General features: G+C 48.0%; 2 protein-coding genes across 4 annotated transcripts in view; one reads left to right on the top strand and one right to left on the bottom strand.

Annotated features, from left to right (window-relative positions):
* Positions 1-12,507, top strand: part of map3k15 (mitogen-activated protein kinase kinase kinase 15) — a 34,965-nt gene extending 22,458 nt beyond the window's left edge. For both annotated transcript variants that reach the window (XM_088920773.1, XM_088920772.1), the window contains 12 exons: positions 398-503; positions 1,128-1,285; positions 1,692-1,875; positions 3,554-3,734; positions 4,512-4,686; positions 5,344-5,529; positions 5,921-6,026; positions 8,048-8,276; positions 8,694-8,806; positions 9,478-9,584; positions 10,192-10,268; positions 10,953-12,507. In XM_088920773.1, coding sequence (XP_088776899.1) covers positions 398-503; positions 1,128-1,285; positions 1,692-1,875; positions 3,554-3,734; positions 4,512-4,686; positions 5,344-5,529; positions 5,921-6,026; positions 8,048-8,276; positions 8,694-8,806; positions 9,478-9,584; positions 10,192-10,268; positions 10,953-11,049 — 1,719 coding nt within the window. In that variant the 3' untranslated portion in view covers positions 11,050-12,507. The remainder of the gene's footprint in view (positions 1-397; positions 504-1,127; positions 1,286-1,691; positions 1,876-3,553; positions 3,735-4,511; positions 4,687-5,343; positions 5,530-5,920; positions 6,027-8,047; positions 8,277-8,693; positions 8,807-9,477; positions 9,585-10,191; positions 10,269-10,952) is intronic.
* Positions 12,508-14,425: 1,918 nt separating this feature from the next.
* pdha1a (pyruvate dehydrogenase E1 subunit alpha 1a) lies at positions 14,426-19,693 on the bottom strand. Of its 2 annotated transcripts, XM_088920776.1 has the most exons (12): positions 19,533-19,667; positions 18,841-18,855; positions 18,003-18,071; positions 17,709-17,882; positions 17,378-17,504; positions 17,151-17,242; positions 16,828-16,920; positions 16,446-16,601; positions 16,285-16,356; positions 16,093-16,160; positions 15,817-15,925; positions 14,426-15,481 (listed from the first exon to the last, which is right to left on the bottom strand). In XM_088920776.1, the coding sequence occupies exons 1-12, from the start codon at positions 19,587-19,589 to the stop codon at positions 15,317-15,319; spliced, it is 1,197 nt and encodes a 398-aa protein (XP_088776902.1). In that variant the 5' UTR covers positions 19,590-19,667; the 3' UTR covers positions 14,426-15,316. The 2 variants fall into 2 exon arrangements, with proteins under 2 accessions (XP_088776902.1, XP_088776903.1); XM_088920777.1 differs by lacking the exon at positions 18,841-18,855 and having other exon boundaries at positions 19,533-19,693.
* Positions 19,694-20,042: the final 349 nt, after the last annotated feature.

The raw sequence follows: 20,042 nt of genomic DNA, 5'->3' as shown, positions 1-20,042 counted from the left end.
CACCTCGGTAGTGCCTCTGTACCCTGTGTTCTCCTTCATCCCGCGGGCTCATTATCTGAAGCCCGTTTTCTAGTCTGCTGTTGAAGCTGTGACTCTCCTGAGCTTGTCTCCTGGAGCTCTTGTGCCTCACAGCTGCATTGCGCATTGTGGGCTCTACAGCTTCACCATGGGCAACACCTATCAGACTTGTACCCTCTTTATTTATTTAATTTAAATGTATGTAGTTCGTCCTGCACCGTGTAAGCTACTCTGGTTCTGCATAAATCCCTTGTTATGTATGAGCTCTTTTAAATCGCCTTGGGTAAAACTGAATGGATACGTGCAAATCCCAAAAACAGCAGCTATGAAGATCAGGCTGACCAGAGTGCCCCCTCTCTCTCTCTGTGTCTGTCCACAGGGGGACAATGTGCTTGTGAACACATACAGCGGGGTGCTGAAGATCTCCGATTTCGGGACCTCCAAGCGACTGGCTGGAGTGAACCCCTGCACCGAGACCTTCACTGGTGAGGTCCCGCGGTCAGCCCTGTGGGGATCGCGCGTGAGGGACAGGGCCTCGGCAGCTCTTTACTGCCGACCAGAGGAGGGGTCACGTTCCTGCTGGCTTCTGCCTCTCCTGTGCAGGAGGCCGTGGTGGTGGATGGGTGTGATGGGTCGGCTCTGTTGTGATGCTATAATACCCCGCCAGCATTATTAACCCCTCCCCCCAATGCTTCTAAATTACATTTGCCTGTGCAGCAGCCGTTCAGAGCTGCTGATAATATTAATGATGCTTCCCCAAGCTTGGCGTTGAGTGTGTTTCTAACCAGCAAACATGAAGCCAGATGGTCCCTCAGCTGTAAAGCCGTCTTTCTATAGATTAGCGCCTGGTCCTGCTTCTCTCACTGCGCTGCAGTTGATTCCAAGAGCTTTGGACGTTTTCAGCCACAACTCCCGGGTGGACTTTCCTCAAAGCACTCTTGTTTCCAGTTTTCCGGTTCTCTGCCTTGAGGATCCGGGGTGTTTTATCGCTGGGCTTTGGGAAACATCGGTGCTTTGTCTGTGTGGCTGACCATCAGCGCCCCCATGTGTCTGGCTGTGCCATTGTCCGCTCCCACTGATCCAAGCTGCGTCTGTCTGTCCTTCCCCAGGCACGCTGCAGTACATGGCCCCCGAGATCATCGACAAGGGCCCCCGGGGGTACGGAGCCCCAGCCGATATCTGGTCTTTGGGCTGCACCATCATCGAGATGGCCACGGGCAAACCGCCCTTCCACGAGCTGGGTGAGCCACAGGCTGCCATGTTCAAGGTCAGAGAGCCCTGTGGGAGACTGGGACACTGGGACACTGGGAGACTGGGCGATGGGATCCTGGAATCTAGGGGAGAGGGGACCTGATGATGGAAGTGCTTTCTTTCTGGAACGTTTTAGATTATTATTCATCGCTGCCTGCTGTTCACATGCTCAACAACTCGGTGCTTCAGCAGAGGTGTGATGTCCATTCCACAGCAGATGTGCAAAACTGTAACAGCTGTACAATATTTCTTTTTGTTGGAGAGAAAGACAATCTGTTGCAGTTAGCATCATTTTGCAATGGATCCCCTCTGGAGGTTATGGGGTGATTGTTTCCGATTCCCCTGGGACTTTTGTAGAGTCCCTGACTGTATCTCTTCCTGTACCATTGAGGTGTGGTGCCCCACCATGTCTTGTGTTGCAGGTGGGGATGTTTAAGATCCACCCCGAGATCCCAGAGTCCCTCTCGGTCGAAGCCAAGTCTTTCATCCTGCGCTGCTTCGAACCCGACCCCAACAAGCGGGCCACGGCCACCGACTTGCTCAAGGACTCCTTTGTGCGGCACAACGTCAAGGGCAAGAAGAACAAGATCGCCTTCAAACCCTCAGGCAAACCACCCTCCTCCTTATCTTCATCTCTCATCTCCTGCAGTCTGCTTCACCCCAGCCTTGCACCTCCGATGTCATGCAGCAAGAGATGGTTTTCACCATCTGCATTGTTTTGCAATGATGTTAAGAATCCTGATTTACCAAATTCTGTATCCAGCTGGGAAAAAAACATTAACAGAACTGTAGAGAACATTCATCTCAGACTGAGCAGCTCACTAATCAACTTTGCAGCGAAAGGACAGACATTTGGACGTCATGGTGCAAGGACTAGGTGGGACAGACCACGGAGTGCTTGTGATACAGGGGGCCTGTGATGGGATTGTGGCTATTTAACCCTGCTCCTAACGCATATTAAATGGTGACTGCTTTAAAAGGGGTCTTTCTAGACACTGGATATGTTCATTAGACTCAATAGAAAGAGTGTGTTAAACACTAATGTGTTTTCAGGTTTGATCAATCCTTTGCAAGACTGGGTAAAGTGACCTGACCTATTAGTGACTGGCAGACACACCTACAGGGTGGGACGCCAGGGCAGGTTGAACGCCAGGTGCCCCTCCTGGCTGTCGTCTTGCCAGTATGCAGACAGAGAGTCCAGGCGAGATGAGGAGTTGGGTCCTGGGTACAGCTGATCGTGTATCCAAAGGCAGTGAGAGGGAGGATTACTGTCTGTCCAGCGATATTCAAAAACATGAAGAAATGCAAAAACAAATTCTGACCAAATGAAACTCTGTCCAGCGGGCTTTACTCCAATGGAAGCAAAATTAAGCTTGGTCAGAACCCCTCTGAGTTCTGAAGTCCAGCTCCGCCTGCCTGGTTCTGAGCTCGGGAATCCAGGGAGAGGGGCTGTGGCTGCTCGCGTGCAGAAATGTGTTGGCTCAGATTCCCGATCTCGATCTTAACGAGACTGTCCCTTTTTCTCCACACATACGGGCCTGCCTGGGGCGCTCTGCTGGGATGTGCTGTCTAACAGTGTGGCAAGGTTCGTGCTAATTCTCATGACCCCTCCTCTCTCTGTCTACTAGGCTGTCCATCCTTTCCTGACATATCCTTTTAAAAAAAATGGTTTCCCACTGTCTTTGTGGTTTGGCCTCTGTTATTCTGCTCCTGCTATCCTTTCAGCCCCTTCCTGTGTGTGTGACTCAATGGGATGTGTTGCCAGCTCTTCCTCTGCATTTCACTGAGGCTTAGCTGCAGCCAAAGTGAAACTGTGATGTTGAGCTAATTTGCACTTAAAATAACATGACTAGAAAAGTCCTACTGCGTCAGGACACATGAATTCCAAGCTGCCATGGGTGTGTTATTTTAGAAAGTGCATGACAGATAATTGCAAAGCTTTCTGTTACCAGTTGTTGAGAAAATATTGACACATGATAAAGTGCTGCAGATTCGCTTCAGCAAGTCGTCTATAATCACTGACCTTTACCTTTACTGGTGCAGACATCTGAATTGAGAAAACAAGTTCTTTGTAAATAGTGAGCTGTCCTCCCAAGCTCCTCCTAACAAAGGCCGCTAAAATGATTACCAAAACCCCACCAAGGCTTGGGAGGCAGCAGCACGGTGTTTGACATGCTGAAACGAATGCAGCCGTAAGGACAGGAGTCCCTGGAGCAGAACTAGGGGATCTGGAGTCCCAGTGCGCGGAGAGTGAGCCGGGGGGGGTTGTGGCGTGTGTCCGCAGACTACATCCGCAGCGTGTCGCTGCCCGTGCAGATGCAGGGGGAGAGCGCGGGCGGCAGCAGCAGCAGCGAGCACGGCTCCGTCTCGCCCGACTGCGACGCCAAGCATGACGTCTTCTTCGAGAAGAAGAAGCGCTCCAGCTCCGAGAACCTCATCAAGCCGCCCAGCTCCAACTTCCTCAGGTGAGCCGGAGCCCGGCCCCAGGTGTGCTGCAGCTGCTTCGCAGCACCAAGGAGACCACCACACTGGGACCAGATTCTGCAAGGGGCTTGTTACATGAAGCCTTGGCTGGAGCTGTCTGTGGAAATCAGGTGCACTGAGAGTCCTGAGTTACCAAGTGCTGGCTTGATCCTGCCCGTTCAAATGGGTGTTTGAGTAGCAGGAACAATTACAGACCATTCATTTTTGTCTAATGCACTGTTCACTGGGCCTGTCCCTAATTTAATAATGCGTTTTACAACACACCACTCAAGGCAAGGCATCCTGCTTCTTGTCTTTTAAGTGGATCAGGTCATAAAAAAGATCTTTAATTATTTTATGATACAAAATGGCTTTGGGGCTTTTGTCTGGCTAGCGGAGCTGATTGGCCGAAAAGCCAGGAAACTCGGGAATGTTAAAGGCTCTGGAGGGGCTTTGGGGTTTCAGCCAGCTGACACTGGGCCTGTGCATCAGGCCCAGACTCACTGGCTAGGCTAGATCCATGCTTTTTCCTTTGAACCCTTTTCACTAAATTTCACTAAGTGAATGCAGCAGACTCTCCAAAAGTTGTTTGAAGCCCACGGCTGCCCCATCCCCTGTGTTCTCCTGTACGTAGGGGCAGCTCCAACCAAAGATCACAACCCCGGGCAAGACTCATCCCGGAGAACTTGCCAGATCTTTTTTGGTTTGTACCGTACAGTGCAAGTACAACTCAAACCTCCCCTCTCCACTTCCTGCTCCCCCTCCGTCCTGTCCTGCAGCGTCCCGGACGAGAGCTCCGTGTCCGAAGACCGCAGTGCCCCTCCTTCCCCAGAGGACCGGGATGCGGGGCTGTTCCTGCTGAAGAAGGACAGCGAACGGCGAGCCATCCTGTACAAGGTCCTGAATGAAGACCAGGACAAGGTGGTCTCCAACCTCATGGAGAACCACATCCAGGTACGAGCCCCTCGCTGTCCACCCGGTTAGCCCTCTGTAGGACAGGGGTGCGTGACCCTGCTCCTCTGCAGTTCCTCTGCATTTCTCTCCACCCTGAGCTCTTAACCGTGCCTTCAAAGAGCACATGGGTTAGTCTCATGTAAGTGTAGGTGAGGTACTTTGAGGGTCAGTGAGACCTGGGGCTTGCCAGCTACTTAGATATTGTTTAACAAGGTACATGTTCACCTGTTCTCCAGTTTGAATGCTGCCGGAAAGTCAGAAATCAGTAAATGCCACTTGGTTGTGAGCTCTGCAGGAATGTGTTGTATATGGTTCCTATAATTCCTGCATTGTACTATTAAGTAAATCGATAAAGCTTTTGTTGTGGAAGTGTTCCAGATGACTGGCTGTGATGTGTAGAGTGTAAACCAGCACAGAAAGGTCTGGAGTTTTTGCCAAAGAGGACACGTGGCACATCCAGCTCTTAAATTACTTCATTAGCATATAAAGAATTATATTAAGTAATTAAAGATTTCCTTGAGGCCGAACCTTGCAGTGGAGTGGACTGGATAACCTGAGTAACGTACTTGCCAGTCCTGTAGGCTCTTGTGTTGAAAAACTGAAAACGAGTTCTAAATTGTATTTCGATCCTCTCAATTGGAAATTGTGTCTCCACAGGGCAGCGAGGAGCTGAAGCTGTCGATCGATCACATCAAGCAGATCATCTGCATCCTGCGCGACTTCATCCGCTCCCCCGAGCGCCGCGTCATGGCGACCACGATATCCAAGCTCAAGCTGGACCTGGACTTTGACAGCACCTCCATCAACCAGATCCAGCTGGTGCTCTTCGGCTTCCAGGACGCGGTAAGGGACGCTGCTCTGGCTCAGCCCAGCCGAGCGACAGGAAGGCATTCATCAGCCTGCAGCATCTGTTGAGAGTCTTGCTCATTCAGGCTTTTTAATATACAGCGTACGATTCCAATTTCCTGTCCAAATTGTGGATTTTATTCATGATTTGGAATAACCCATCTGCTAGAGACTGCTGTGTCCAATCTGCCTTTCGGCAGGAGCCCTTAAATGTTTAGTCATTTCTGATGTTTTGTAAAGAAATTAGCGGAGAACAGAATCTGGACAGCAGTAAGGATGCGTCCTTCCTGCCATGCTCTGTGTTTTTCTCCACTCTTACTCCCTCGTTTTTTGTGCTCCCAGCCTGGTGTGACACCTACAGTACGGGTCCTACTTTTGTTTCTGACAGGTTAACAAGGTCCTGAGGAACCATCATATCAAGCCCCACTGGATGTTCGCTATGGACAACATCATCCGGAGGGCCGTCCAGGCGGCCGTCACCATCCTCATCCCAGGTGGGCTGTCCCGTCCCACCTGCACTGTTCCCCGCTCGCCGGCTCAGGCTTTTCAGTCCAGTCCCACACCCCTCAAATAGTGAACGGGTGAGGGTGAGGTAACGGCTGCTCTCGGCCTGCTCTCACCTCAGAACCTCACAGTGCCCCGGCCCCCCCCCCCAAGCAGCAGGGAATTCCCCTACGCCAAAGGGCTGAGCCTCCCGCTGCAGGGGAACGATCGCTGCCCGGGGTGACATCATCGTCTGGAGCAGGTTCAGTGCCAGATGAGGCCCAGTGTACCCAGGTAGCAGTGGTGGTGTCTTTCTCTGCCTTCTCTGGACGTTTGTTCCAGATGCCCCAAGTTTGCTTCTTAGACCATTCAATTATGAATTCAACAGCCATCTCCACAATACAGACAGATATCTTTTTCTTTTGTTTCTGTGAAGTGGTGCTTTCAGTTTTTTAGTTGTTGTTGGTTGTGCGAATCCTCCAGTTCTTCCCTCTGTGGTCAGCAGCAGAGGTGAGAGCTGAGATTCTGAATTAACAGCTGAGTCATCTGTAAACTATGCAAAAGGGGAGGGCAGAGCTGTTGTATAATGTCATGTAAGCAGTATCTGTACAGAGGGTGATGTGGAGGGACAGGTGCCATATTTTTATGCTCTACAGTGGTGATGTGTGTCCAGGGTGTCAGTGTCTCGGTGACACGTTGCCTTGCAGAGCAGACTGCATTGTTTTTCTGTCTCTCATGCCGGAGTGTGACTGGACCTTGTCTCTCCTTGCCAGCTGACCTCTGCTGTGCATCTCACTTCTCTCCCTATCTCATCGTGAGTGCAGTTGGGGGCTCTCCCTGGTGGATGCTCTGTGTATTACACCTCAGTCTTCCTTGACCATTCAGAGGAGTAAAGTTGAGAACAGGAGTGTCCAGTCCTGTTCCTGGAAAGCCACATCTTCCTTTATATGTTGTTGTTGTTCTTCTTCTTCCAGATGAGCTCAGAATTAGTTTATTGCATCAGACCTTAGCCCTTGAACCGTTAATTTATAGAAATACAGAAATTCTTTCATTACAAATTCCAACTGCTGGCCTCAAAATTAACATTTGTTCCTGTTTTTAAATTGTTTCATGCATTGGTATGCTGTTGGAAATTACAATTGGAAAGCTGCAATGGACCGGAGTGCTTTGGAAAAACATGAGTATCTGTGAGCCGTTTTTTTCTCATGTGCGCTTCCTGATGTGATACCACTACCTAATCCAGTAAGTGTCAGCTGAAGCAGTAGTGACATCTAGCGGCACCACAAGTGATGAACAGCAGTAGCTAGAGAAAAAAGCTATGTGAGATGGCCAGTTTAGCCTGTGCAAAAATCCTACAACTTTGTTGTTGTGGGTAAAAGTGAGCACAGCCATCCAGCTGGTTTTTAGGATTCGTGGACGTGCTTCCCAAGGCACTGCTGTCACGATCCGGTTCTTTCCGGGCCCTATGCAGATGACACGATCCAGAATTGTGAAGACACAAGGGGAAAAATGGTCATGCAGGAAAAGGGTCTGGAGACAGGGGGCGTGTCCGGGGAGTGCTGGTGATCCGGGGAGGTGTGGCCGAGGCAAACAATCCATGTAAAGTCCAAACGGGGAAACCAACACAAAAGCAAGAGTCCTTAACCAGGCGATCCATCCGGGGGTTAAAACCATGAACCGGGTCGGGACCGGCAAAGGGAGGGGAATCAGGAACTGAGGGTTAAAAACATAACGGAGCCAGACGCAGCAGGACCCGGGCTCTCACGATGGGAAAATCAATGAGAAGCCCCGGATGACGTCTGCATCTGGCTTATAAGGTGGAACAGAAGAGGGGCTGGAATAAAGAACAGGTGTGGGTTATGGGACAGAACGAGGAAGGGCTGGAGCGCCCTTAAGAGGAGGAGTAACAATCATGACATCTGCTCACTGATCTTCAAGGCTGCCAGTGGAGCCGGCAGGGCCCTGTCTGAGTCCGAGTCCGAGTCCGGCCCTGACCTGCCGCCTGCCCTCTGCTGTCCCTGTGTGTCCCCAGAGCTGCAGACGCACTTCGGGCCGGCGTCGGAGAGCGAGGGCGTGGACAAGGACGCCGACGAGGTGGATGTGGAGGACGGGGAGTTCGCGGGGGAGGAACCTGTGGCCCCTGAGGACCAGGGTCTAACCTCGGGCGTCAGCACCCTCAGCTCCGTGCTGTCGCATGAATCCCAGCGCCCACAGCACCCCCTGGGTTCCCAGCTGGGGAGACTCAAACAGGACACCAACAGGTACAGCACCCTGGCAGAGGCTGAGGCTGCCCGGTAATCCAGATTTCCATGTGTGAAGTTGTGTAGCAGGCCAGATGTGTGTGCGTGTCAAGCTGTCTGGCAGTGTGGATGGAGGGTCTCAGTCAGTGCAGTTAAAACTTCTCTTCTGTACCTGTGCTGACTGAGGCTCTCGGGGGCAGGTCTATTTCATAATCTCTCTTTCATCCAGCACATCACTTTAATTACTTAATTGAACCTTGATTGCCTAATGGAATTGCCAAAGTTAACAGTTGTGCAGTCTGCTGTACAGCTGTTGAAAGCTGTGGGTCTGTGCAGTGCTGCTGGCACACTGTGCCGTGTGGTGCTTTGAACACACTGTGTAGGGCTCAGCTAGGGATGGCTTGAGGTCAGCGGTAACCTGGGCTATACCTCTGCCAGGCTGCTGGAGGATCTGGTCCAGAAGGAGAAGGAGTACCAGCAGGTCCTGAGACAGTCACTCCAGCAGAGAGCACACGACCTGGAGCTCATCAGGGTCAGGTCCAGGCCCATAGGTGAGTGCGGGTTCGACTGCTCTATCAGGGGAGAAGTCTGTGCCTGGGAAGAACTCGTTTCTTGTTTTCTGTTTGCAAACGATAACATGTAGAACCTAGCCTTCTGCCCCAGTACACCCTTGTCTTAATCCTGCAAATCAGCCTCCTTCTCTTCACACATTAAGCAATTCATGGTGAGAAGAAAAAGAGGAAACTGCATTATCTCCTTGAGGTGCTTTTCTAATCCTTCGTGGCATACATAGCTCTTAAATATTTTTCTGTCTTCATTATCTGACATACCTTTAAAATTGACTTCAGACACTTTTTAAAGGGAGGCGTGGCATTGTAAAATAAAGCCAGAAAGTCTGGAACGCTATCCATGAAATTCTCAAATAGTGACATTTAGTGATTAAGAACACTCTCCCTATTGCAATAGTTTAGTTTCATGAACAGCAGCCGTCTGCCCATTGTAAACCTCTTCTACACAACAGCAGCCTCGTGGAGTGGGAGGACACATCTGACAGCTTGTGCTTCTCTGTTCTCAGTCACTGGGGAGCACAAGAAACTCTTGTCTACTGTTGCATTTTACTGGCTGGCAGAGAAATTGCATGTCCTTTAGCACGGCTTCGAACACACTCAGTCTGTGCAGAGTAGTCAGGGGTTTAAGAGGCATGTTTGTTTTGCTTGTCCAGACATCCCCACCCCCTCCATATTTCATATCCCGGCGGATCTGCAGGGGGACAAGGAGCTGACGGACTGGCTGAAGGAGCAGGGAGCTGACACTGACACCATAGAGAAGGTGAGTGCTCAGGGGAGGCCCCTGTGAAAGCTGACCACAGTAAGAGTGGAACAGATTTGCATTTTTAAGTATTCTTCTCCATGCCTGTAGCATACATTTACTGTGCTGTCTGCTTGTGTCTTGCTTTTACTTATTATCTCCCCAAGATCTCACTGCGATGTGCTGCAGTGTGCTGTGCTTTGGACCATCTAGCTTTTTAGGGAGCTAAAGACACTAGGATATCATCCAGCTGTTTTTTGGAGGAAGCCAGGGTATTGTCTTCAGCAACAAGGCTGAGTAGCTTGTTCCACACACCCCAGAGCCCACTATGTTAAGAAGCTCCTCCTATTCTCAGTTTAAAATGCACCTTCCCATACCCCCCCCCGTGCCCTGTGCTGACTGGGTTGACTTTGTTAGTGTCTTTGATGAGTCTGAACATGGTCCCCTCATGGCATTTTCTGTTCAAGGCTAGTTCTCTTTCACCAGAAAAAAAAAAACTTTTGCCCTAACTTAATAATCACATAACCATGGTGTATTTACATTTTTGGAAGATTCCAAAACAAAAAAAGTTAGCAATATGACCCTGGGTTCTGAAGGTGGTGAAACCTTTGTCTTGATACCCTTTCAGTTTGTTGTGGAGGACTACACACTCAACGACATTCTCAACGATGTGACGAAGGAGGACCTGCGTTCCCTGAGGCTACGGTAAAGAACGCTTTCTTATGCGTCGGGAGGTTGCAATAAAAACTACTTTTTTTCCAAATGGTGTTAATTCAGCAGTAATCCCCATCTTAAAACTGCACATTCCATATGCTACACCTGAAATTTTTTCTTGCTCAGTAGAATTTAATTTTCCATCAGCACTATAATTTGAAATAATACCATCCACACCCTCAAGATTTTATTGCATCGACCAGCCTTAATTGTGTTATATGCAGAACTACAATGTCCTGCAGACACTCATTTTGGGATCCTCCCTTTGCAATTGTTTTTATTACTACATCACTTATGAATGGAAATATCCAGCAGCCATTTATTTTATAACCCTTGATTGACTAGTTTATACTGTGCAATACCCATCCATCCAATTCAGGTTTGTGGGGGAGCAGGAGCCTGTCCCAGCAAGCAATGGGTGCAGGGCAGGGTAGACCCTGGACAGGACACCAGTGTATCAGAGGACACACACAGGGGCAGTTTTCCCAGAAGCCAAACCTATCAGCATGTCTTTGGACTGCAGCAGGAAAGCCGAGCTCCTGTGCAGTATCTGCAAGATGAGTTTTCTTGAGACACCAGTGTCTTTATTACCAAGGTGTTAGAGGATAGTACTTTCGCACGAGACCCTTGTCATAACCGCTGCTGTTGTTGACCAGAAGCCCTTCTTGCCTGCAGGGGCGGCATGCTGTGCAGAATCTGGCGGGCGATCCAGAAGCACCGCAGCAAGGACCAGAGGAGGCAGCAGAGGGCAACGGAGAGCATGGAGGCCTGATGGGCGGCTCTGGACAAGAGGGACGCAGAGCGCACGACCGCAGCAACACACTAACCTGACGAGCCCCAGCACACTTGCTACAGTCCTATTTTCTTTCTGTGGAGGAATGGGCTGCGCCCACCCCAGTGCCTTCCTGCCCTCTCCCCTTTCCTCATGGTGCTGGGCTGTGCCCCCTTTGTCCTCTGGTCCCTGTTTTCCTCACTGTAGTACTGCCCACACACCGCTGTGCTGGCCCTCTCTCCTGGCCTTGGAAAGCTGCAGTCCACAGGCTTCCTAAGGAACTGCAACTCCTGCTGCAAGAAAAGACTTGGAAACAGCCCTGGCTGATCCCAGCCATTAGGAGCTCGGGTGGAGTACTTGGGTAGAGGAAGTACTGTTGGCAGCAGGAAGCTGGTGGCCCTGCACACTGGTTCGCCAGAGCCACAGCCCACAAGACTTCTGACCTCCGGTGTCAGGACTCCCGTCCTCAGCCCTCCTGCTCACAAGGGGTTCGCTGGGAAGTTCCACGAGCTGCTGGCTTATTAAAGCAGCTTTTCGCCAAAGGTATTCTTAAGGTGCTGGTGATGTCAAATTCTCCATTGGAGCTGCTGGACTGTGGCCTTTCAACTCCCAACAATGGACAACCCCCCGCCCCGACCTGTAGCCCCTGCGCAAGGGGAAAGGATGCTAGTTGTTAATTCAGCAGATTCAAAGCCAAGGTACGCCCAAAGTGGGGCATCAGTCTCGCTTAGGTGAATGTGAGTGGAGCAGGATGTTTGTGAAATTTTGAACTAGTGATGCCTTCCTTACATTCACTGTTAATGGACTTGCGATATATATAACATGCGCAGAAAATGGCATGTTAAATCTGACAACTGTCATCCATTCAGTAGCCCTCAAAAAGTGAGCAGGACCAGGAGGCCCTGTTGCCTTGCAGAGCCAGATCCCTGAAAGTGAGGACGAGAGGCTGTGGCCCCTCCTGCTGGGCCTGTGAGCAAGTCTGGACAGTTAATACCTTTCAAACCTGAGGCTGCAGCTGTGTGATACATGCCTCCAGGCATGGCGACACCTACTGGAAGACCAAAGCATATACAAATGCTCAGAATGCTACAAATGTGCCTTAACTTGATTACATGTATAATTTTGTAATTCAGCTACCATTTTTGTGCCTTGAAAAGACAAGTCAAGCTATTGGCTTAGAATGTGCAAACTGCTTATTGCCGTTAAATATTCCAATTCACCCACTTCTTAGAGACCTCAAGTAATGGATTATGCAAAAGTTTAGTTGCAGGTTATCAGAATATTGTACATTATCCATGTGTGACATTTGAACTAGTTTGTGAATATCAAATGCAGAACAGTGCTGACTGAATTGCACCTGTAAACCATCACTAAGCATGCACATAAAGCAATGAAGTGGGCATGTTTATAGTTGTGTGAACTATATTGATTGCAGGAATAAAGTCACATTTTCAGCAACAAGTTTAATACACTTGTCACAGTATTGAGGAGGCCTGGTGAAAAGCAGTTAACTGGCATATTAAAAGGCAAGGCAAATTTCTATAGCACATTTTCCATACACACAGGTAATTCAAAGTGCTTTTACATGAATAGAAACCATAAACAGAAAACAGAATAAAAATTAAAAGAATCATAAAAAATGAAAAACACAAAACTTGGATTTAAAAACGGCTAAGGTTGGGCACAGCTAAGATCCTTTTGGAGCTGGTTCCAGCTGTAAGCAGCGTAATGGCTAAATGCCATTTCACCATGTTTAGTTTTAACTCTAGGCACCACTAGCTGACCACTCCCTAATAATCTAAGAGACCTACCAGGTTTACATTCCTCAAACATCAGAAATATATTTTGGGCCCAAGCCATTGCATGATTTATACACAAGAACCAATACTTTGAAGCCAATTCTATAACTGGAAGCCAGTGTAAGGATCTAAGAGTTGGAGTAATATGCTCCGTTTGCCTGGTTCTTGTTAAAATTCTAGCAGCAGCATTTTGAATGAGCTGCAACTGTCTAATGGTCTTTTTGGGAAGGCCAATTAAAAGATCATTACAATAGTCCACTCTACTAGAGATAAAAGCATAAATAGTTTCTCCAAGTCTTGCTTAGACATAAACCACTCCAGAGAGTCCAACCCAATTTCCCAGTCTATGGATAAGTATGTTATGGTCAACAGTAGCAAAAGCACCAAAGATCCAGTAACTCCCAAACAGATATTTTACCTGAATCGGTACTCAGGCAATCATTAAGTACCTTTGATATCAGGCTTGGATTGGGATAGTCAAAAGCCAGATTGAAAGTTGACCAAAAGTCATTTGAAAAGCAAATTGAAAACTCAATCTAGTCTATGAAGGGAAGATTCAAAATGGGTTTAAGTACAGAAGGATCCAGATTTCTCCTTTCAAGGAGGGGCTTAATAACTGCAGTTTGTTGGAAAAACAGCCAATAAAAAGTAAACCATTCAGTATTTAAAAAAATAAATACTAAAAAGCTGGTGGGCAGAAGATCAAGACATGTAGACAGTTTAAGATGCTGCACTTATTCCTCAAGTTTTATAGGCAATGGCCCTAAATTCAGACAACCATATTCCCCCCCCGCCACATCAAGTTTCAGTGTATATAAACGTTGCCTTAAAGTGAAGAAAATACCTTCCAATTGACTAAGATTGGAATTATAGTGGGTGTGGCTTGAACAAGTTATTCTGGCCTCACAGGTCCACTGCCCACATACCACCAGATAAACATGGTATTTCCAGGGCCATTCACTGAGAAGCTGCCATCTGTTACTACTTTTGAGTCATGGAGCTTGGAAACTCCTTAAAATAAACTCCACTTGCAGAGAATTTACATTTCTATTTTAAAAAAAAAGATGGGGGGGTGGGAACCACCAACTTAGGAGGAAGCATCTGAACTTTCACTGATGGCCAGTGCAATTACACTATAAAGGAATACATTTAAAGATGCTGCATGCCAGTACTGTAACCATGCCTCCCAAGAGGGCAGAGCTTAGGTGGACCCCTTTTGGGCACTGTAGGGCTATGAATCCCAGTTCCTCCCAACTCTGGCCTTGTACCCAGCTCCTAGAGATTTGTTCTGCAGTAGCACATCCAAGTACTAATTGGGATGATAATCCCAGACATTTCATAATGAAAGTCTGGCATAAAGCCACAGTAGAAGGCCATCCACAAAGAATGGGTAAGGAACTAGAGGTAGGACTAAAAGACCTGTATGAATAAAAAGACAGAGGCAGAAAAGGTCTAGCCCATCTTGGCAAGAATTAAGGAATTTACTACTCACACTAATGCTGCTGAGAGTACAGAACTATTGCTCAGATGAGCTGTGGGTTAGATGGTGAGAAAAAAAAAGAGCAAGACAAAAATACTACATTTGGACTCTTTATTCAGACTGTACAAAGACAACTTGTCTGAAATGCCCTCTCCTTAAAGATTCTCATCCAAATTTTGGGAAGATATGTCAAACTACAAAACAGGACAAGAATTAGTTACACACTTCCAGGAAGATGAAGTTTTAAAACCACCAAGAGGTCTGGCCACCATAGTTCAACAGTTGTACACCAGGTAGTCATTGCTGGTCCCCACGAGGAAACGTGTAGGAAATTAAAGCTCTCTGAAAATTTCCATATCTACAAATAAATAAATCATTTGGCAGATTCTATTGTCTGGTCTTGCAATGAATGATTAGATTGACTCAAATGGTAGGATCAGCAACATAATAGGGTAACTATGGCCTACAGATACTGTCCAGACCCTTAGAGCCAAGTGGCTTTAAAACAGGCTATTTCGCTCCCAACTCCCGATTTGCAGAGGTTAAGGGCTCAGACATGGCTTGGCTAGTGGATGCCATTTCCCCCCCCACCCCCCATTTCACTTTTGTTCATACAGGGAAGTCCCTTCCAATTTGATTGGCCATTGGAGATGTGCAGTTACAGCAACTGGTTAAGCTGCTACTCCTATAAAAGGAGATGGGACAGTCTCAAGATAGAGGAAGCAGCCAGTATCCAGCCTAACCTCCGAGGGCAAACCATAGAGTCTAAGAGAGGACATGATTGGCAATTTATTGTACAGCATGCACCCCTTTTTTAAAAGGGCAAAATTGCAACCCAAGGCAACTTAAACCAGAACAGGTTTCAGAACAGTGAAAATTTATAACCTTATCCATAAATGTGCGTTGCAGCTTTTCCCAGCTGATCACCTGCTGTAGTTCCAGCCAGCCATGTGGCAGGGAGCCTCAACAGGTCCAATTCCAAGGCAGCTTAGCTGACAGACCTGAGCGTCGCCCAAGGGGTGGTGCCACGCACCTCCATTGGTGGCTCATTGTAGAAGATGTGGTTGCACAGGTCATCCAGGGGCGGTTCTGGGTCAGTGGTGGCAAACTGCGCAGCATCCTCAATCTCTTTTCTCACTTCCACATCAATCTCCTGTGGAGAGGAGAAGGAAGGTGAGAACTCCCCAACACTGCCGGCTGAGAATTAGATGCCCATCTACAGTCTATCTAGAGGGACCTGCCCATGCTCTCAAAGTCAACTGCAACTCCATAAAATTGGTACAGTTCATTCTTTTCAGGAGTTCTTACCATCACAATTTCTGGAATGTACCCATCTTTGGCCATGTAGGACTGAGGTCAGGAAGTATGGAAATCTAGCATCATAAAGAACTGTAGTAGCATAAAACTATTATTCAATATTTTTGAGCACCTTTCACAACAAGGTTGTCCCAAGGCACTTAAAGCAAGACTAAAGAGACCATGTGGCACCTTGAGCTCCTCCACGGTGGCCATATTGTTGCTAAGCATCCGGTCCTTCAGGAGAGAGATGGGGTCACTCTTGCTGCGCACTTCTTGGATCTCTTCTCTGGTTCGGTAACTGCATAACCAAGAAGTTACCATTACCTACTGACATCACCACAGCCTGGTCATCAAGCAACTCCCACATACACACATGCACTGTGAAGTCTGATCAAAACCAGATGACGGGATACAAGCATAACTGCTCAAGGTTATGCAAGAGCACAGGAAGGTTGTGCCACACACCTGACTCCAGGGTCACTCATGCTATGTCCATGGTAGCGGTAGGTCTGTAGTTCCATGACAATAGGGCCCTGAAAAAAAAAAAAGTCTTAACTTCAGAAAGGCTAGTTTGAGATAGGACTATGTGCCAGGTACCACACTAGCTGCAGGATCATTTAGTGAATGCACACACCACTTTGAAAAGAAAGCAGTTACCTTCCCAGCTCTGCAGTGCTCCGCAGCAAACTTGGTAGCTTCTCTGACACACAGAACATCCATCCCATCCACCTACAGAGAAAAGAATTAGTCTAGCAGATACAGGGGAGGCCACCTGAGTCAAGGCCCTTGCAAGGGAGTAACAGTATCCTAGCTCTCACCCGCAGCCCAGGAATGAAGTCCCCTCTCTTGTAGTACTCTGTGCTTGCAGCTGCACGCTCCACTGAGGTGCCCATACCATACTTGTTGTTCTCACAGACAAAGATGCATGGCAGTTTCCAGAGGGCAGCCATGTTGTAAGCCTCAAAGATCTGACCCTGAGGGGAGATAGTCCAGCAGTTTCAGAAAACCAGTCCACATGCCTGCCATTAGATGCATTGTTTCCATGTACACAGTTAACTATATAGATGAAGGTTGGAACCAACACTTTAGCCTGTCACTTTCAAACTAATATTGCTAAACGGGTTTTGTAATTAGAGGACAAGATCAGTCTCCCCTTACAAGTAAACCAAGAGCAATAGCCTTGGTTACAGAACACCTTACCTGGTTGGCTGCACCATCTCCATACAGTGTCATGCAAACCTCATTTTTTCCTAGGTACTTGCATGCCAGCGCGACCCCTGCTCCCAGAGGTACCTGTACCAGGAGATAAACCATTATGAGGTTTATTATATTAAACTATCACTTATAAGTTAAGCTATGAATGCATGTGTAGGGGAGGTCTCTAAAGGACCAAAAAAAAAAGGGAAAGTCAACCATGTAAACAATTGCAAAACAAGCAGAAATTTAACAGGGTGTGGAAATTCCCCTTCCAATTGCAGATAGGGTCCAGTTGCACAAGCTAGGAAGAAACCAGGCTTGGTTACCTGTGCGCCCACTATTCCATTTCCTCCATAGAAGTTCTTGGCATACATGTGCATGGAGCCTCCTTTGCCCTTGGCACAGCCTCCTCTCCTGCCTGCAAGACACAGGAGGAGGCATTTGCTAGAAAGTGGACACTTAAAAACCCAGTAAAGTTCTGGACTGACACCCCCACCCACCATCTACCCATGAGGAGCACAGGTTAGCCATCAAGACCAGGTCACCACCCCACCTGTAAGCTCTGCCATGATCTCCCTGACAGACACGCCACGTGTGTAGGTGTAGCCGTGCGCCCGGTATGCAGTGATCAAGTGATCTGTAAGGTTGATGGCAGCCTCCATTCCCACAGCACAGGCCTCCTGCCAGCCAAGACGGGGGAGAGCATGGGTTAGGATGCAGCATAAAGTCTAGTGCCACTATACCAGTTCCTGGAGATTGCTTTTGTCTTAATGTCACGATGAAACAATCCATTTTCAAATGGAATTTGCACGTCTTATTCACCCCCCACCAGTCTCATTTCCATCCCTGCATCACTGGCCAACTGCATGCAGTGGAGAGTTTACCTGGCCATCGGACAGGTGACAGAACCCTCTGATGATCTTCTGTTTATAGAGCTGGTCAGCCTTCAGCTCCATGCGCCGGATCACCTGCATGGTGCGGTAATACTTCAGGCCCTCCTCCCGTGTCAACACAGCCTGGGAAGGGGGTCCTTCTTCCAGCCGGTGCACATCACACTTCTGTGGACATGAGAGACTTGTTACAGAGCAGCACAGGGTCCTCATTGACATGAGCAAGGCCAGGTTCCACTGGCACCCAATGCCAAGGGAAGGAGCAAAATGAACATTTGAACACCTTACCTTAATATCGAATGTAGCTTCAGCTGTAAAGTCAGCATAGCTGCGTGATGTCACCACCACCCTCGCCACCTGTCACAAAAAGAAGTCTTTCAGTTGCTTCCCCATTATTCAGATATGGCTGTAGCTGTACTAACCTGAAGCACCGTTCTCCCCCACTTAAGATACGTGGGTCTTTAAATGAAAGGGCAATTCAGTGAATTCAGCAGGGTGGGAAAAGTTCCAAGACCAGTTTATCCCAAGGCCCAGGATTCATAGCCTGCTCTTTCTGGAACTCCATGCAAAAAAAGTTTGCAAGCACCTTAGAGCAGAGCAAGCACCCCAGGAAATAAGCCAGACTCACATGTAATTCAAGCATTTTGTTTTGCCAACCATTAACTGGTCGGCTCAAACTCACTGGCAAGTATAAGACTACTTGGATAGGAGGGCTCTGTCCTTTGGAGGTTCAATACTTACCACCACAAGACAACTTGCCTTAAACTGCAAGAACCTCATCTTTGTGACCCACTACAGTGCAATGAATAAGGACCTCACAGCTTCACACACCTGCAAACAAACTCACTCCATCTAAACAAGACAACCTGCAAAGGTAACTTCCTGAAGGGAATCCATTAGGAACCCAGAGTGGATGCAGTGTTTAAACTGCACCACAAAAAGCAAAGTGCTTTTAGGAACAGCTCTGAAATTAAAGGACTAAAGTTAAACAGATTTCAGAAAGGTTATGAAAAATAACCTAACTGAGCAGACAATCAACTCAATACATGTTTCACATGTCCTGAGCCTTTCAAGACAGCACACCACAAAGCTCAATGAGAGAAAACAGAAGATCCCTCCTCCTTACCTCAGACACAGCTCCCTACAAGTCCGCCGATGAAGAGGGAGAGAGGAACAGTTAGTGCCCAAGGAAAGTCAAGTAATGAGTTAACCCCAGCGTCACATCCTAAACACTTCCTACGAATATACGGAAAAACTGGAGGCGTGCTACAGCAAAGAGGTATACAGCTCAAGGGTACGCTAGTTGACGTTTCTCATATCCTTCTTAAAGGAGCTCACCCTGTCATCATAGCTGTAACTACATACTAGTCACCACACACCGTACTGCAACCGTCAAGACACCGTGCTCGCCACACCGACCCCCTTTTCTCGTCTTCCGAGTAAAGCAAACGAGCTAGACAAATACTATAGCCGAGAAACTTCACTTTCAAATATGGCTGTTCGCATTTAAAGCCAAGCTTAGGGCCGTATACTAGAGCACGAACCTGCAAGAGACAATATCGTTTTAACCTAGAGCACCAAGGCGAGTTTACGATTCGAAGTGTCCCCGCCGCCTCCTCAATATCGACTCGAAAGGTTAAGTCGCCGAAATCATTTCGCGCAACAAGGACGTTTCGTGCAGTACGACTTCAAGGAACGCCAAGCTAGGCCTACCCCCTTGCACAAGGTCACAAAACTTGTCTTTCACAACGAGTATCGCCCCCAACGACAAGTGACTTAAAAAAAAAAAATGCAAACCCACACAACAGATATACATACATTTCTGCCGGCGCTGCCTCTGAACAGGTTAGAAATAATAGTCAGCATCTTGCGCATACTACTGAACACTGCGAATACACAGGCGCTCTGCTCGTCAACCAAACACCACAGCGAACACTCCCACTGAGACAAGTGCCAGCTGGCCGACTGCAACTACCCCCGGCGTGGCGAGCCCCGCTTTTATATCACGCCGGGCCGTGACGTCATGGCCTCGGCGCTAATTGAGTGCCACTTTCAGAAAACGACATTGCATCACATATATGTATACCACAAAACAGCCCAGACCGTTTCCTTAAACAGCAATTCAAGAAACGGATGTATTTGATTTAGTTGTTCAAATGCCCACATCTGTCTAAAGTTATTTTTTTTTTAAAAAAAAACGATTGATTACTATATATGAGCTGAAATATTCCCATCATAAGCAAGTCAGGCATGTTTGTATTTACAACGTAGGAAACTGGTAGATTTTCGATGGTTTCATTACATAATTAGGCAAAACGGAATTAGCCA

The sequence above is a fragment of the Atractosteus spatula genome, chromosome 7 (genome assembly GCF_055471065.1).
Source record: "Atractosteus spatula isolate fAtrSpa1 chromosome 7, fAtrSpa1.hap1, whole genome shotgun sequence".
In the NCBI taxonomy this organism is placed as follows: Eukaryota; Metazoa; Chordata; class Actinopteri; order Semionotiformes; family Lepisosteidae; genus Atractosteus; species Atractosteus spatula.
The sequence above is the reverse complement of the archived record's forward strand: the minus strand, read 5'-3'. Positions and strand labels throughout refer to the sequence as shown.

What these genes read in the sequence shown, in the direction of transcription:
- pdha1a (XM_088920776.1), bottom strand. Translation starts at nt 19,589, where the DNA reads ATGCGCAAGATGCTGACTATTATTTCTAACCTGTTCAGAGGCAGCGCC. An exon ending in GATCATGGCAGAGCTTACAG is followed by an intron (nt 17,243 to 17,377) that starts GTGGGGTGGTGA and finishes TGTGTCTTGCAG; the next exon opens with GCAGGAGAGGAGGCTGTGCC. An exon ending in GAGATGGTGCAGCCAACCAG is followed by an intron (nt 16,602 to 16,827) that starts GTAAGGTGTTCT and finishes ATCTCCCCTCAG; the next exon opens with GGTCAGATCTTTGAGGCTTA.